General features: G+C 42.4%; 1 protein-coding gene across 2 annotated transcripts in view; it reads left to right on the top strand.

Moving 5' to 3' along the window:
* Positions 1-13643, top strand: part of MIA3 (MIA SH3 domain ER export factor 3) — a 30832-nt gene that overhangs the window by 11469 nt on the left and 5720 nt on the right. For both annotated transcript variants that reach the window (XM_005495357.4, XM_014272956.3), the window contains exons 5-23: positions 71-358; positions 2068-2129; positions 3263-3394; positions 4632-4653; positions 6733-6821; positions 6979-7056; positions 7154-7264; positions 8082-8153; positions 8360-8464; positions 9644-9766; positions 9868-9985; positions 10652-10707; positions 10788-10878; positions 10988-11126; positions 12667-12768; positions 12869-12929; positions 13050-13085; positions 13177-13244; positions 13498-13595. In XM_005495357.4, coding sequence (XP_005495414.1) covers positions 71-358; positions 2068-2129; positions 3263-3394; positions 4632-4653; positions 6733-6821; positions 6979-7056; positions 7154-7264; positions 8082-8153; positions 8360-8464; positions 9644-9766; positions 9868-9985; positions 10652-10707; positions 10788-10878; positions 10988-11126; positions 12667-12768; positions 12869-12929; positions 13050-13085; positions 13177-13244; positions 13498-13595 — 1851 coding nt within the window. The remainder of the gene's footprint in view (positions 1-70; positions 359-2067; positions 2130-3262; positions 3395-4631; positions 4654-6732; positions 6822-6978; positions 7057-7153; positions 7265-8081; positions 8154-8359; positions 8465-9643; positions 9767-9867; positions 9986-10651; positions 10708-10787; positions 10879-10987; positions 11127-12666; positions 12769-12868; positions 12930-13049; positions 13086-13176; positions 13245-13497; positions 13596-13643) is intronic.

Genomic DNA, 13643 nt, shown 5'->3' with positions numbered 1-13643 from the left:
CTGAAGGTAGGTGTGAGTAAGTAATACACATTAGCTCAGTGCTTAATTCTTATCTCCTTGTCTGTCACAGATGGTGCAAAAGAGGCTGAATATGATAGTGTTTCCACCAGAAACCCGAATACCATTGTTGAGGGCAATCAGGAATTTCTGCAGCTCATTGAGGATAAGAGGCCAGAGCAGCCTACTGAGGAGGAGGAGGAGAGGGCTGTCAGTGTTTCACCTGATCATGAAGAGGCCAGCTTCTCAGATAATAGAGAAGCTGAAGAAGGGTATGATAGTGAAAGAGGATCACTCCTGGAAGATACTTCCTTTGGGTCAGTTGATTCAGGAGAGAATGCCAGCGAACACATTGCTGAAGGTAACCATTTGGGATTGGCTTATTTTATTCTTTTGCTCTTGAAGACATGCATGGTTTAAAGGATTTTTAGGCAAATAGCAGGAGTTTTCATTGATACTTTTATGTGGCTGTAATCCTCATGGCTTTCCCTGATTGGCGACAGTCCCTCTAGTGGCAGTACTATATTGCTGTACAATATTATGTACAATTGCTGTACAGATTTAGCACAGTAGTTTTTCTACTATGATTTGCAATGTAGGAAAAAGGAAAATGCTCTTGTGAGTGTCAGAGTTAGAGCTCTTTGGACTGTGTCTCAGGATGACTGTCTTGTGGACTGTGTCTCAGGATGGTAGTGGAGAAAGAGCAGAAATCCCTGGAAGCGCACCAGCAGCCCAGGTTTCATCCTCTTTTGCAGGGATTGACAGCCTAAAGGTCACTTTCTGTAGACAGGACAGCCCACAGAATAGTGTGCCCTCTTTTTTAGCCCGTGTCCCCAGGCCACATTACTTTCCAGGAAAGGTGGTGTGTAGCTTCCCCCTCAGGCAGCTCAATAATTTCTCTCTGTGTTAGAGTAGGAGAAATGTTTGGCTCCCTCTGGCTGAGGCCTTATCCCTCTGGAGCTAGAGTGCTGTCTCATCATTATGCCAAGGAGGGATCCTGTTACTATCTTCTTGCCTGGTTCTGTTTTGGTATGAAACAATCTGACTGTATTTTCAGTGCTACTCTCAGTTTGCTGTTCTGCCTTCACTTCTGATTATGCTTAATAATTCTCTCTCCACTGAGCATTTAGGAAAAATCCAGGCACATCTTCTTTAGCTTTTGTACATTGCTGAGGTGCTGTACCATCTCCAGGGCCAAGTGCTTTTGAGCAGCTTCTAAGATCTGAAGGAAGCTCTAGGTTGAATGCCAAGAAAATTAAGAAATTTTAAATGGCTAGTGGATAACCTACTGGTTAAATATTCAGATGTCCAGCTGTATTTTTGACCATTTTCCATTTTTTCCTCAAATGTGGTTAAATGCTGCTTGGCAGGAATTCTTAGGAGGGCTGGTAGAAGTGTTGAGAAGTAACAAGGTGGGGCTGGTAGAAGTGTTGAGAAGTAACAAGGTGGATGATGGTAGAATGGCTGGTCACAGCTGCTTTTCCGTGGTGTGGCAACAGGCTGGGCAGGTGGCTGTGGAATCTGCTGGCCCAGACGTGTGGCAGAAGAAGGAGCAAGAGGAGAGGGCAGTATTCAGGCCAGGGCAAAGCTGGAGATGGTTTAAAGCTTTTGCCATACTTACAGAGTACTGACAGAGTCCAGGAGAGTTTGACGTGGTGTCATTCTTGGGGATGTCCTGTGCAGGGCCAGGAGTTGGACAAGTCCTGTCCACAAGTCCTTTGTGGGTCCCTTCCAACTTAGAATATTCTATGGTTCTGTGAACACTGCTGGGAACTGATCGGAAGAATTCGCGGTTAGGAATTTAAGAGTGTGTGCTGCTCTGATTCACGGCTGGAGGAGCTGGGTGTTGTGCTCTGCCTGAGGCAGGCTCGGCACCGTGTCACCGCACAGCCCTGTCCTGTCCTGCGGCACCCCTCCTAACGCCGCCTGTGGAATATCAGCGCACTTCCCAAGGGCTCGCTGCCTCTTTCCCCAGTGCTCCGGCGCACCGGGGGCCGTCCTCCAGCGTGGTGGCCGCGGCGGCTCCCGTGTGGCCCCGTGCGGTGACGCCGCTCCCCTCTCGCCCTGCAGGTGCCGATGCGTGCGCCGTCTGGCGGGGGGCCCTGGGCGAGGCGCGGCAGCTGCTGCGGCGGGTGAGTGGCGGCGGCGCGCGCCGTGTGACGCGGGCGAGGGCGGGGAGGCTGCGAGGGGCGGTGCGCGGCGGGTGGGGCCTGAGGGAGGGAGGGAGGGAGGAAGGGCTGACGTGTGCCTGGCGCTCCTGGGCCGCCATGGATCCCGCGGGCGGCAGCGGGTGGCCGGTGGAGGAGCCCTCGGGGCGGCGGAGGCTGTTCCAGGTGAGGGCAGGGAAACGGTGGCGGGCGCGGCGGAGGTGTTTCGGTGGCCCGACCCGGGCGGTGACACACATCCCCCGAGCGAGGCGGGTCCCTGAGGCGGTCACCCCGGCGTACCCCACCGTGAGGGCGGCTGGCGTTCCGCGTCCCCAGCCCGTAATGTGGGGGAATCCCGCGGGAGCGGAGGCGGCCGCTGGCGTCAGGGATCGCTGCCGGCCTCCCCGGATGGCGGAGAGAGCTCGCTCCCCGGCCGGACTCTGCAGGGGCAGGTGTGCGTTCTCCTGTCTGTTCCCCCCTCTGCCGGCTGTGGAAAAGGTAGGGAGAGAGAGGGTAAGTAGGAAGAAAGGAAGGGAGAAGGCAGCGGCTTCCGTGTGGCTCGCACAGTTTGTTCCCTGAGCGCCATGCCATGTCACTGTGAGCCCCTTAACCTGTAGCAAGCATTCGCACCTTCCCCAGGTGCTCTCTGACCTCCAGATAGAGGAGGAGACTCACGGCATATGACCCTCTGACAGGGGTAGCAGCTGGGAGATCTGAGCCATTTGCACTGCATTGGTACAGACGTCCAGATGTAAAACTGTTTGGGTTTGTTTTCTATAGTTTTCCGTCCATATAGCTTTATTTGGAAACAGGTCAAATAACAACCAGTGTTATCTAACGCAAATTGTGCACATCAGTGTGTACTTATTTTGGTGTGGCGTTTTTTTGCCAGCAGACTGTCACTACCAGGTGTCCTGGTACTCGAGAGTTTTGCACTGAAATATGAGCACTAGGCTGCTCTGTGGTTTTCTTAATTTTCAGTTTGCAGAGAAATTGCAAGAAACTTCCAGATAGTTCTCTGGTTTTATGAGGGGAATAAAAGCACCTGTCAGATTGCTTGTTTTACCCCCCTATTTAATGAAAACACACTCATAGCTGTCACTGCTGTTGATTTGCAGTTGGTCGCCACGCTGCCTGAGGAAATGCGTCCTGGGCCTGATTTCCATGGACTTCCATGGGAGCCCGTTATTATGACTGCCATAGTGGGAATTGTCACACTTGCTATATTTTTCTGGAGAACCTGCCTGTCAGTGAGTATACTTCATGCTTGCAAGCCCACTGATGTTTCACCAGCTGAATGGTCCTTTGTATCATTAAACTGTTTCAGCATTACTGAAGTCAAAGCAATATATAGTCTTTTGTGTTTTACTTTTTCTGTTTAGAGCATTGATGGGAGCTAAATGCTGGGCTAAATAGCTTAAGTAAGTTGTAGTACTAAGAAGCATTCTCTATAAGCTGGTAATTGAAGATTATTTACTGAGGGGTAATTTCGAAAGCAACATAGAGGAGTACGATGTAAATAAAGAATGCTGTGGAGAGGATCAGCATATCTTTGAAATGAGAAGCCTTCCATGTGCATAAACATGTTGTTGGCTATATCCAAAACAAATAGTTAATCCTCCACACTTCATGTTGTCCAGCTGCTTGCAAGTAGTGCATTTAGAAACCTAAAAACATTATATTAATTCTCATTGGAGAGCCTCTTCCATTTGTCCTCATTCCTACATGGATAATTTTCTGTGCAACAATAAGTCTATCACCAATTCTCAACTATAGCAGTGCTTTTCCTTGGGAGCTGAGAGATGAGAATCAAATAGGCAAATTTATTTTACAGCTGTACAATTTAGTTCATATTATATGCTCTAGAAATCTGTGGAATGCTTCATATTTGCCTGACAAAAATAAACTAAAACTGCATCTTTTCCGTAACAATACTGATAGTTTTTTTCCCTTGCTTCGTTTTGGTATTGAGTACACTGGGTCAGTTTCAAATGCAAAAACCAGTGTTAATAGAACAGCAGACAAAGGCTTCTGAAAGTCATCTCTTATGGGAATTAATTTCGAAACAAGCACCTGTCCCGTGCTTTAGAGGGTACACGACTGAGATGCAAGGTTGTTTTTTTTTTTTGTGTTTGCAAGGGTTTTTTTCCTGCTTGCCAGTTTGTGGTTTGATACAAAATAGCTTAATACAAAATGGCTTCATTTTCTGTGCAAATTGTCTGTGGGCAGTTACCGGCGTCCCTTTAGTGAGTGAGTAAACAGACCTTTACTAAGGCTCTGAGCAGGGCTTTAGCCTGGGAGCTTTTATTAGAAAGCAGCTTAAGCTCGTTTGTAGTGTTACTCAACACTCATTGGCAGTGATAGATGTGTTTTCCATGTGCTGCTTTAACCTGCATGGAAGTGGTCACTTTTTTCCATAGGGAATATTAATAACATTTTTCACTCATCATTTTTATGGCTAATCTTTTTGTTTGTTCTCTTCTGTAGGTAAAGAGTAGAATATATCAAGGTAAGTTTCTTCAGTGTAGTTGATGCTTGGGCATTAGTTTTGAATATTTATACTGTTTCAGAGGACCAAGTATCCATCTTCACTCCCTTTCAAGGAGAATGCTCAGTCCAAGGTTACAGTGTAAGCTTGGCCAGTAGATGATACTTCGTTGAATCTGAGGGTTTAAATTTTGCCTTTGATAATGCTTTGATCAGGAGAAACAATGCAATTTGCACCTGTAAAATAAAGGTCAAGGAAAATCTCCACTTTGCTCAACATAAATGTGAACGACTGGTTCATGGGACAGAATTTGTTTTGGTTTTCTGACTAGAAGTGGGTCTGCCTTTGCTTGCTGTTCACTCAGAAAGTAGGAGCTGGTTCCTTTTGTTTTTTGGATTGAGGGGAGCCTGAAACTGGCTGCTGTGCAGTTGCAAAGAGATGCTCTTAAATGTAGATCTAAATATGCAGGCATTCCTGTGGCCAGCACATCACTTTTTACATGAGCTTTGTTCTGGATTCAGGTTTATAAAATTAGGCGTACTGAATAGAAAAAAAAAATTCAAAGTAGGGTAATTGCTGGAATTCATAATTGAATAAAAAATACAAATTGGAAGAGTTGTCTTCATAGAAAGTCTGTTTCTTCCTCCCTCACATTTTACTTACCAGTCATTTCTCTCTGGTTTCATTGTGGTTATACTGCAGTTTCCTTCTACACAGTTAGTGTAGAATTAATGAGCTGAAGAAGTCCCATCTTAGATCTCTGAGGTGATTTCTGTAGTGCAGGAAGAATATTGGTATTGGTGGTGCAGTAATTACTGAGCAGCCTTCCCTAAAAAATCAAGGAACATGGATTTAATTCCACCACCCAAATACTCTTCTCTTTGATGCTATATAGAAACTACTAAAGATCAGAACCAGTGATATTCTTCAAGCGTGATACAGGCCACATTGTTATTAACATCTTTATCCCAAATTAGAGGAATGCTAACAGTGACAAAAATGCTTTAAAACATAGCATAATGCTTTTAAACTCCAAACATAGCAAAAACTCCAAACAAACAAAACAGAGCCAAAACACTTTTAAACTCCTAACTTACATTTGGAGTCCCAAGGATAAAAATGTATTATGCTCTCTTAATGACAGTAGTAAATTTGGGAGGCCAAGCTAATGCAGGGATTGCTGCTTCCCTTAAACTACTGAGAGCTGTCTTGAACCTTGGCAGCCACTTGCTGTCTCTCTTTTCCCAGAGTGGGAAAGGCCTGGAATTCACTGTCCCAGGAGCCCTTGTGTGGGAGGGAAAGGAGGAGTAGCAGTTGCCATTGCACTCCGTGGGATGCAGTTGGAACAACCAGTACTCCTTGTTGAGCTGCAGAGTTTGCTGTGAAGCAAATGGTGCTTGAGGCAGTCAGATCCAGGTCAAGGTGGCTTAGGACTTGAAAAACAACAACAACAACAACTGGGTGTTTTTTAAATAACTTGCAATAAAATAATTGAAGTGTGTTAATGATTTTCATTTAATCCTAAGAGTTGGTTGGTGGCTTGTTTAGGGTGAAAAGCTAATGCATGCCTGAAGGCTGCTGCTTGGTCACAGCCCTTTTGAGGTCTAAGCAGAGCAGCTCCTTAAGACCTTCTGGTGCTGTCTCCCAGCTGTCTCTGTTCTGTTCCCAGTAGATCTTTCAGACCTTTCATCCTCTTACTGTCGCTGATGAAACATTCAGCTTCAATAGAGCAGAAAGGTGGTTGTTAGGGAAGGTCTTGGATCTCCCTGAGTGTTTGAGGCTGCTCTGAGATCCTCACTGTCAACACACCTCAGGTGTGTGTAGCCAGCACCTTACTTTGCTCTGGGTTCTGGGAGCAGCCTCTGTGAAGTGGATGCAGGAACTTTGTGCTTTGTGTCAACTTTGCTGTCTTGTTTTCAGTTCTAACTTCAAGTGAAAGCTGGAGATGCAGAGAGGGCTGACTGCCAAGGAGTTAATACTCTCCCGATTTATTTTTTAGTTATTACTTGAAAACATTCCTTGAAGTGGTAGTAATGATAGCTGGGTTTTTTTCCCCAGTGTGTGAAGTATAGTTACTGTAAGCTTTCTTTTTCTTCCTAGTGACTGAAAAACAACTTGCTGAAAAGATTAAAAACCTTCTGCAAGAAAAAACAGAAATCTTAGAAAAGCTGTCAGAATATGATCAAAAGGTATTGCTCTAAGTTGTCCTTTATTTCTTAATTTTCTATTATTGCTTTAATTACGCAGTCAGTGCAGCATCTTATAATATATTATGTTGGCAATTTATTATCTTATAATATATTATGTTGACAGTTTCCTCAGTTGTGTGTGGTTGTTTGTGTTTAGATAAAGGAAGTGAAGGAATCTGTGAAAGTGACCCAAGAACAAAAAGACATTCTCTCAGATGAAACTGCAGGGCTTAAGGTAAGAGAAAGTTATCTGTCTCTGAACTGAAAGCAGCAATACAAATAAAAATAGTTTGCTTTACGTTGGTCTTTTACACCTTTTTTTTTTTTTTAAGGACACTGTAAAAGAATTGGAAGAAGCAAATCAGCAGCTAGATAACAAAGTGAAAAATCTGCACACCATGCTTGAAACAGAGAGAAAAAAGAATGAGAAGAAACAGAAAAAGGTTAGAACAATTACACTTGTGTCTTATATTGTCATTAGCTTGAAACGCCCTAAAAGCTGGTCATGACCTGATGGGTTAGATAGAGGTAGAGCAAACAAGGTGACCCACCTACAAAAAGTGAGATTAAATGAAATTTTAGGTTTATCCCAAAATCAAAGGATTAGTCTGTTGATTTAATTTGGTTGGGGGTTTTTTGAGTTTTGTAGGTTTGGTGGTTTTTTTTTTTATGATCTCGATGGACTTGTGTGGTTATGTGCTTTCACACACAAACAGATTCATTCAAGTCATGGGCTAGTCTAATACTTCCTAGCTGGCCAGGAAGTTGCTTGGCAATATAAGCTGAAGGCTTCAATTTGGGAAGAGACATGTTCTTGTACTCAGAGCAGCATTTAGTTCTACAGTATGTGTGAAGATCTCCGAACTGTCTCTCTTTCTTGTTGTTCAGAGATATTTTCTCTTTCTTTATTTTAAAGCCTGATTTCCTGTATCAACAAGCTCTTTGGCCTTGTTTTGGTCAAAGGTTGCTGCTAATGATAGCAGTTCCTCTCGTTGTGGACTGCACAGGTGTACAGGGAACTTCCTGGCCACAGACAGGCGGAGTCAGGGGAAGAAGTTCATTTGAATTTGCTGAGTGTTTCTATTCCTTACCTTGTCGATAAGGTAGTGCTATGTTGCTGCTAGCAAATGGATGCTTGAAATGGAAGTTTGTTCATGTTTTGACTTTGCTTTTATGCTTCCAGAAGACATAGGTTAAATCATTACTCAGGCTGAGGTTTGTGCCAGGATAACACTAAATCACTGTTCATCTTTTTCTTAGCTCTCTGAAACCCAGAAGTCCTTGGAGAAGCTTCAGGAAGCTATCACTATGCATTCTGCAGAGCTTTCCGAGGTAAAGAATTATTTACACCCCCTCAAGAGTCACAAGTTTTTGTACCAGGAAAATTCTTATCTATGGAACAGAAAATGCTGGCTTGGCAGATTGCAGGTTGTTTGTGCATATGTACCTTTTTCTTTTCCATTTAACCAGGTTTTTTGTAGCTGTTGCTCCACTATAGTTTGACTTTGTCTTCTTGTTCCTTTTTGTTTTGTGTGTAGGTGCAGATAGCCCTTAATGAAGCTAAACTGAGTGAAGAAAAGGTGAAATCTGAGCTTCATCATGTGCAGGAAGAGAATGCTAGACTAAAAAAGAGCAAGGAGCAGGTAAGTTATGCCCAGGCCAGGCAACCTTGTCTTTCAAACAAAATATCTGGCTTTTATTCCTAGTTTTTTGAGTGTAGCCTCAGCAGGTCTCTGTTTTCTTAACATGGCGGAATTCCATGTTTTCTGTTGCCATGATAAAATTCAAATGCTTTGTGCCTGCTTGCACAGGCTGTTTGTGCAGCTGTGCCACATCTCTGGTGTGAAGGCTTTGCCAGTTCCCCGATGCAGTTTTTGTCAGCAAAGTCACAGAAAGTCTGTGCTGAGGTGGTTATCAAGGCATGATGGAAATATTGCCACTTTGGATCCAGGCTCAAGGAGGTAACGGTGAAGAATTGCCAGAAAGTGTGACGGTGTTCACAGGGGTCCCAGGATGAGGGAAGAGACGAGGATCTGATTCCATGTTTCAGAAGGCTTGATTTATTATTTTATGATATATATTACATTACAACTATACTAAAAGAATAGAAGAAAGGATTTCATCAGAAGACTAGCTAAGAATAGAATAGCAAAGAATGATAACAAAGGTTTGTGGCTTGGCTCTCTGTCCGAGCCATCTGGGCTGTGATTGGCCATTAATTACAAACATCCAACTTGGGCCGATCAAAGATCCACCTGTTGCATTCCACAGCAGCAGATAATCAATGTTTACATTTTGTCCCTGAGGCCTCTCAGCTTCTCAGGGGGAAAAATCCTAAGGAAAGGATTTTTCGTAAAAGATGTCCGAGACAAGAAAGTATTTCAGAAAGCAAAGATAACGGGGAGGAGTTTTAGCCCTGGAATGTCAGGACAGTTCTTTTCCAAATGATTGTAAATATCTGTTTTCTTTCTTCCTATGTGAAGTATGTGGCTTTTTAAGGAATGTGTTTTGATTACCTCTGGACTGCAATTAATTTCTTCATATTTTGAGGTGTGTGAGCAGTTTGATGTTGGGATGTTAGCTGAGAAAATGCCAAATTTGTAAAGCTACCTAATAATAAACTGCAGAAAGATTCCCAGCATCCAGTTCTGCCAGTGGAACACCAATGAGCCTGATAATTGAAGTTTACCCTTTAGCTGTGATAAAGGGTAAACCCATGGTGATCAGTTATCACCAGAGCTGGTAGTAAAGTAGACTTTAATTGCATACACCATGCACTAAAAATACAGCAAATAATCATCTTACCTTGGTGCTTCATACAGCTGCTAAAAGAAGCTGAAGGTTGGAGTGAGAGGCATTCTGAGCTCCATGAGCAGATTCAACTGTATCAAAAATCTCAGAAGGACATAGAAGAGACACTTGCCTACAAAGAAAATGAAATTGAAGTAGGTTCTCTATAATCAGCTTGCTTTCAGTATTATGCATCACAGAATACTGTCATACTTCACAAAATGCAGGGCTATTGAACCTTTGATTTCTTTACTAGGTTTTAACCAATTGCATTATGCAGCTGAAGCAGTTGGACATGGATTCAGAGGCCAAGAAGGATGATAGAGGGCATGAGTGGAGCCCAGAGGATGATCTGGCCAATGGAGAGTTGCCAGGTACGGTTATCCCACCTGAGGATCATGTGGTGCTGTGCTCATGGCATATTAGAGAGGGAACAAGAGGGATCCATGCATATAGAGCTGCCAGCTTGAATTGTCAAAAACAAAATATCCCTCACTGAAGGGAGGAATTGGCTACAAGGTCAATAATTGCTTTTAAATTACCTTTTAGGTAATCCATGAGTGTAGTGACACACTTGTAAACACTCTGTATAACGGTTGGTAATTAAGAGCATTCTTGAAGCTGAGAGTCTCAGTTTTGTGGTTCTGGTACATTTATTTTTGAGATAAAATTTTAATGAGCTTTCTGCTTGCCTCCAGATAAAAAACTAATTTAAGTAATCACATTTTTTAAATCTGAAAGACCAAAATAGATGTTTTCAAAGCTGAGGCAGTTTATTTGTGATGTTGCACATGTATTTGCTGCATCTCTAGTATTGAAATTCTTTTTTGGTTTTTTTTTTTTTTCCTTTGGTCTATTTTTCTACTTAAAGTGTATGTGGGTTGGAAATTCCCACTTCTTGATTTTTGGTTTTTTTTTTTTTTCTTTTGACCATATGAGGATGTAGGGATTGAAGTGTAGGGAGTGTTACTTTTAACAGTTGTCCACAGACTTGTTCATGATTAAAAAACAGGGAAAACAAAGATCTTTTTGTCTTCTAGATACTGAGAGTGAGAAGATGAGGACTCAGATTAAGCAGATGATGGATGTCTCCAGGGTATGTTGCACAAGTATCTAATTATTGCAGTCACATTACTGCTACTCCCATAATCATAAATTTTCTGTTCCTGTTTTCAGGTCAAAACAATGTTATCCATAGTTGAAGAGGACAGAAATCTTCTGCAGTCCAAACTGAATGATGAAGTAACAGCAAGGCATGAGCTGGAAGGTAGGTCTAGCAAAATAACTGCTTAGGATGAAGTGCTGTTGGTGGCTTAAAAAGAAACAGAGCATGTAAGTGGCCATCATAGTTCTTACTGCAACTGCTTCTCCAACAGAGAAGATAAAAACATTGGAACACGATTCCTCTTCACTGCATACAGCCAAAACTCAACTGGAAAATGAATGCAAAACTCTTCTGCAGAAAGTGGAGATACTTGGTGAACTGTACCAGCAGAAGGAGATGGCACTCCAGAAGTAAGCCTTTCCTTACTCTGTCTGTAGTATCATGGGCACTGCCCAAATGCTGTTTGCTCAGAAGGCTCAAAGAACTTGGAAGTTGTGGTTGGAATGAGTGATGGCAACTCTTCCAATACAGCTGAAGCTGGCATCCTTTACTTTTGCCACCGTTCCAGAGATTCTAAAAAGACTGTCAGTATGCACACAACATATTGCCTTCTACTTTTAAACTTCTGGAGAGGGTGGGTGGGTGGCCAAGAAAATTCTGCGGTTGCTCTGTTACATCATCCACAAGTGTCAAGGGGAACATAGGGGCCGTTAAGATGCAGTGAGTCTAATTCTCATAATGTAGAAACTTCAGTATTTCAGCCTTGTGAGCTTCTTGATTCTCAAAGGGCTAAATGAAGGCTGAATTGGTGATGGCAGTTGAGAGGAATGAATTGCCACTGGTAAGGATCTGCTCTGTATGTGTTCATTCCTCATTAATTTATTTACTTACTGAAATGTCTGTAACACCATCTCAGTTTCGTGGGGAAAATTTGAAAATAGGATTCAGGGACATTCTCAGCTAAATTCCGTAGAAAAACTGAAATTGTGATGGAGAAGCAGTTGAAGTTCCTATGGTTTAAGTGTGTGGGCTGGGGGAAGCACAGGGTGGGAAATGAGGCTGTAGTGAAACTGCCTGACTTTGTAACTTCCATGGATCTACGTGTAATAAACTTAGAATGGAGAGATGGAAGGTAACCCATCTTTCAGGGATAACGTCATCTTGACCTCTGTGAAGAATTTCTGTTCTTTCCAAAACATACAGGAGACTGTTACACTGCCTGTTAGTACTTCTTTATTAGAATGAAGAACTTCTTGCAGTCTCGCTTTTTTTTTTTTCTGAAAAACTGCTTTGACTTTTAGCCAAGGAAATGGATTTTGTTGAACTGGCTATTAGCAATAATTAACTTGCTATTAGTTAAATGTTTCCAGTTTTGTGGGGTAGCTCTTGTAAGTTAGGAACACACTATAGACTTCTTAAATACTTCCGGAATAATATCAAAAATCAAAAAAGTTACGAACCGTGAGGTTATAAAAAGACTCTGGAAATTGGTTGTGCAGTGAATTGGTATGGAGAATACTCAGGAAAAGCTTCCCACATGGTTAATAACTGTTGAATGTGTTTGTCACCTGGGCTCTAAATTTGCCCCTTCTCACCACACATCCATTTCTTCATTTCCCATGGTTGGTGTCAGTCCAGTGGATTTCCTTATTTGCTCCTTTGTAAATCTGGATTGCAGTCTGTGGCATTGCTAGGAGAACTGCAGGATCTGAAGGGATGAACTGTCTGCAGTTGATAGATTCTGACAGATCTTCAGAAGCTGACAAATCTTTCTAGTCAACTCTGTAATTTTAAGGTTTTATACACAAAGGGTTTGTCTGTTGGTTTCAAAATCTTGTCTCTGTGATTTCACACATTATTGTAGATTTTGATATTACTGTCATTGGCAGGATTTTGAGTTGTAATAGATGGAGAATGCTGGACTATATGGTGCATTTTTTCTCTATGCAGAAAACTAACCCAGGAAGAGTACGAGCGTCAGGAGAAGGAGCAGAAATTGTGTGCTGCAGATGAAAAAGCCGTGCTGGCCATTGAGGAAGTGAAAGTTTACAAGTAACTTGAATTTCTGAAGATTATGATTTTCTATGGATTTCAGCTACTGAGGAAAATTTATTCAAACATCTTTCCTTCCCCTCTTTTCCCTTTTGTACAGGCAAAGGATCCAAGATATGGAAGAAGAATTGCAAAAAACAGAGCGATCTTACAAAAACCAGGTAAACTTCTTGCTTGCTCATTGTTGTGCCATCTTTTTCTGCATCATTCCGGTGCTCTGTGGTGAGTTATTGGAAATACTGGTAGTTGGATAAAAACTAAATGGCTTCTTTTCTTCTCAGATTGCTGCTCATGAGAAAAAGGCACATGACAACTGGGTAAGAATGTTTGTCCTTTTCTGATGCTAACAGTTACTATTTGATGTCACATTGGTGCCATTAATGCAGTTGACAAAATTTTCCTTACCAGCTCATTGCCCGCTCTGCTGAGAGAGCTCTGGCTGAAGAGAAAAGAGAAGCAGCCAACCTGAGACAGAAGTAAGTACAGAACAGACCCACTCTATTGCTCTTTGAACATGCTGGGAGTTGCCTGGGGGGGAAGCTCAGAATGTGCAGTGCATTTTTAAGTTAATAATTTTAACTACTGTTAAACTGTTTTGATGGCTAAAATAACATTTCTTGGTGAAAACTATAACATTTTATAATGCAGTTTGTCTTGTTACATTATAATAGATACAACTCATATGTGTTGTTTGAATAGTAATAAGAGACCTTTATTTTCCAAAATCAGATTAATAGAGGTAAACCAAAAAATCGTCATGCTTCAAAGACCAGTCATTGTAAAGCCAACTCCAGGCAGACCTGACCGCCAAATCCCACCACGACGAGGTAAATGCTGCTGTTCTCCCAAAACCTTTGGTCTTGGAGTCAGTACAT

This window comes from Zonotrichia albicollis, chromosome 3, assembly GCF_047830755.1.
Source record: "Zonotrichia albicollis isolate bZonAlb1 chromosome 3, bZonAlb1.hap1, whole genome shotgun sequence".
NCBI lineage: Eukaryota > Metazoa > Chordata > Aves > Passeriformes > Passerellidae > Zonotrichia > Zonotrichia albicollis.
The sequence above is the reverse complement of the archived record's forward strand: the minus strand, read 5'-3'. Positions and strand labels throughout refer to the sequence as shown.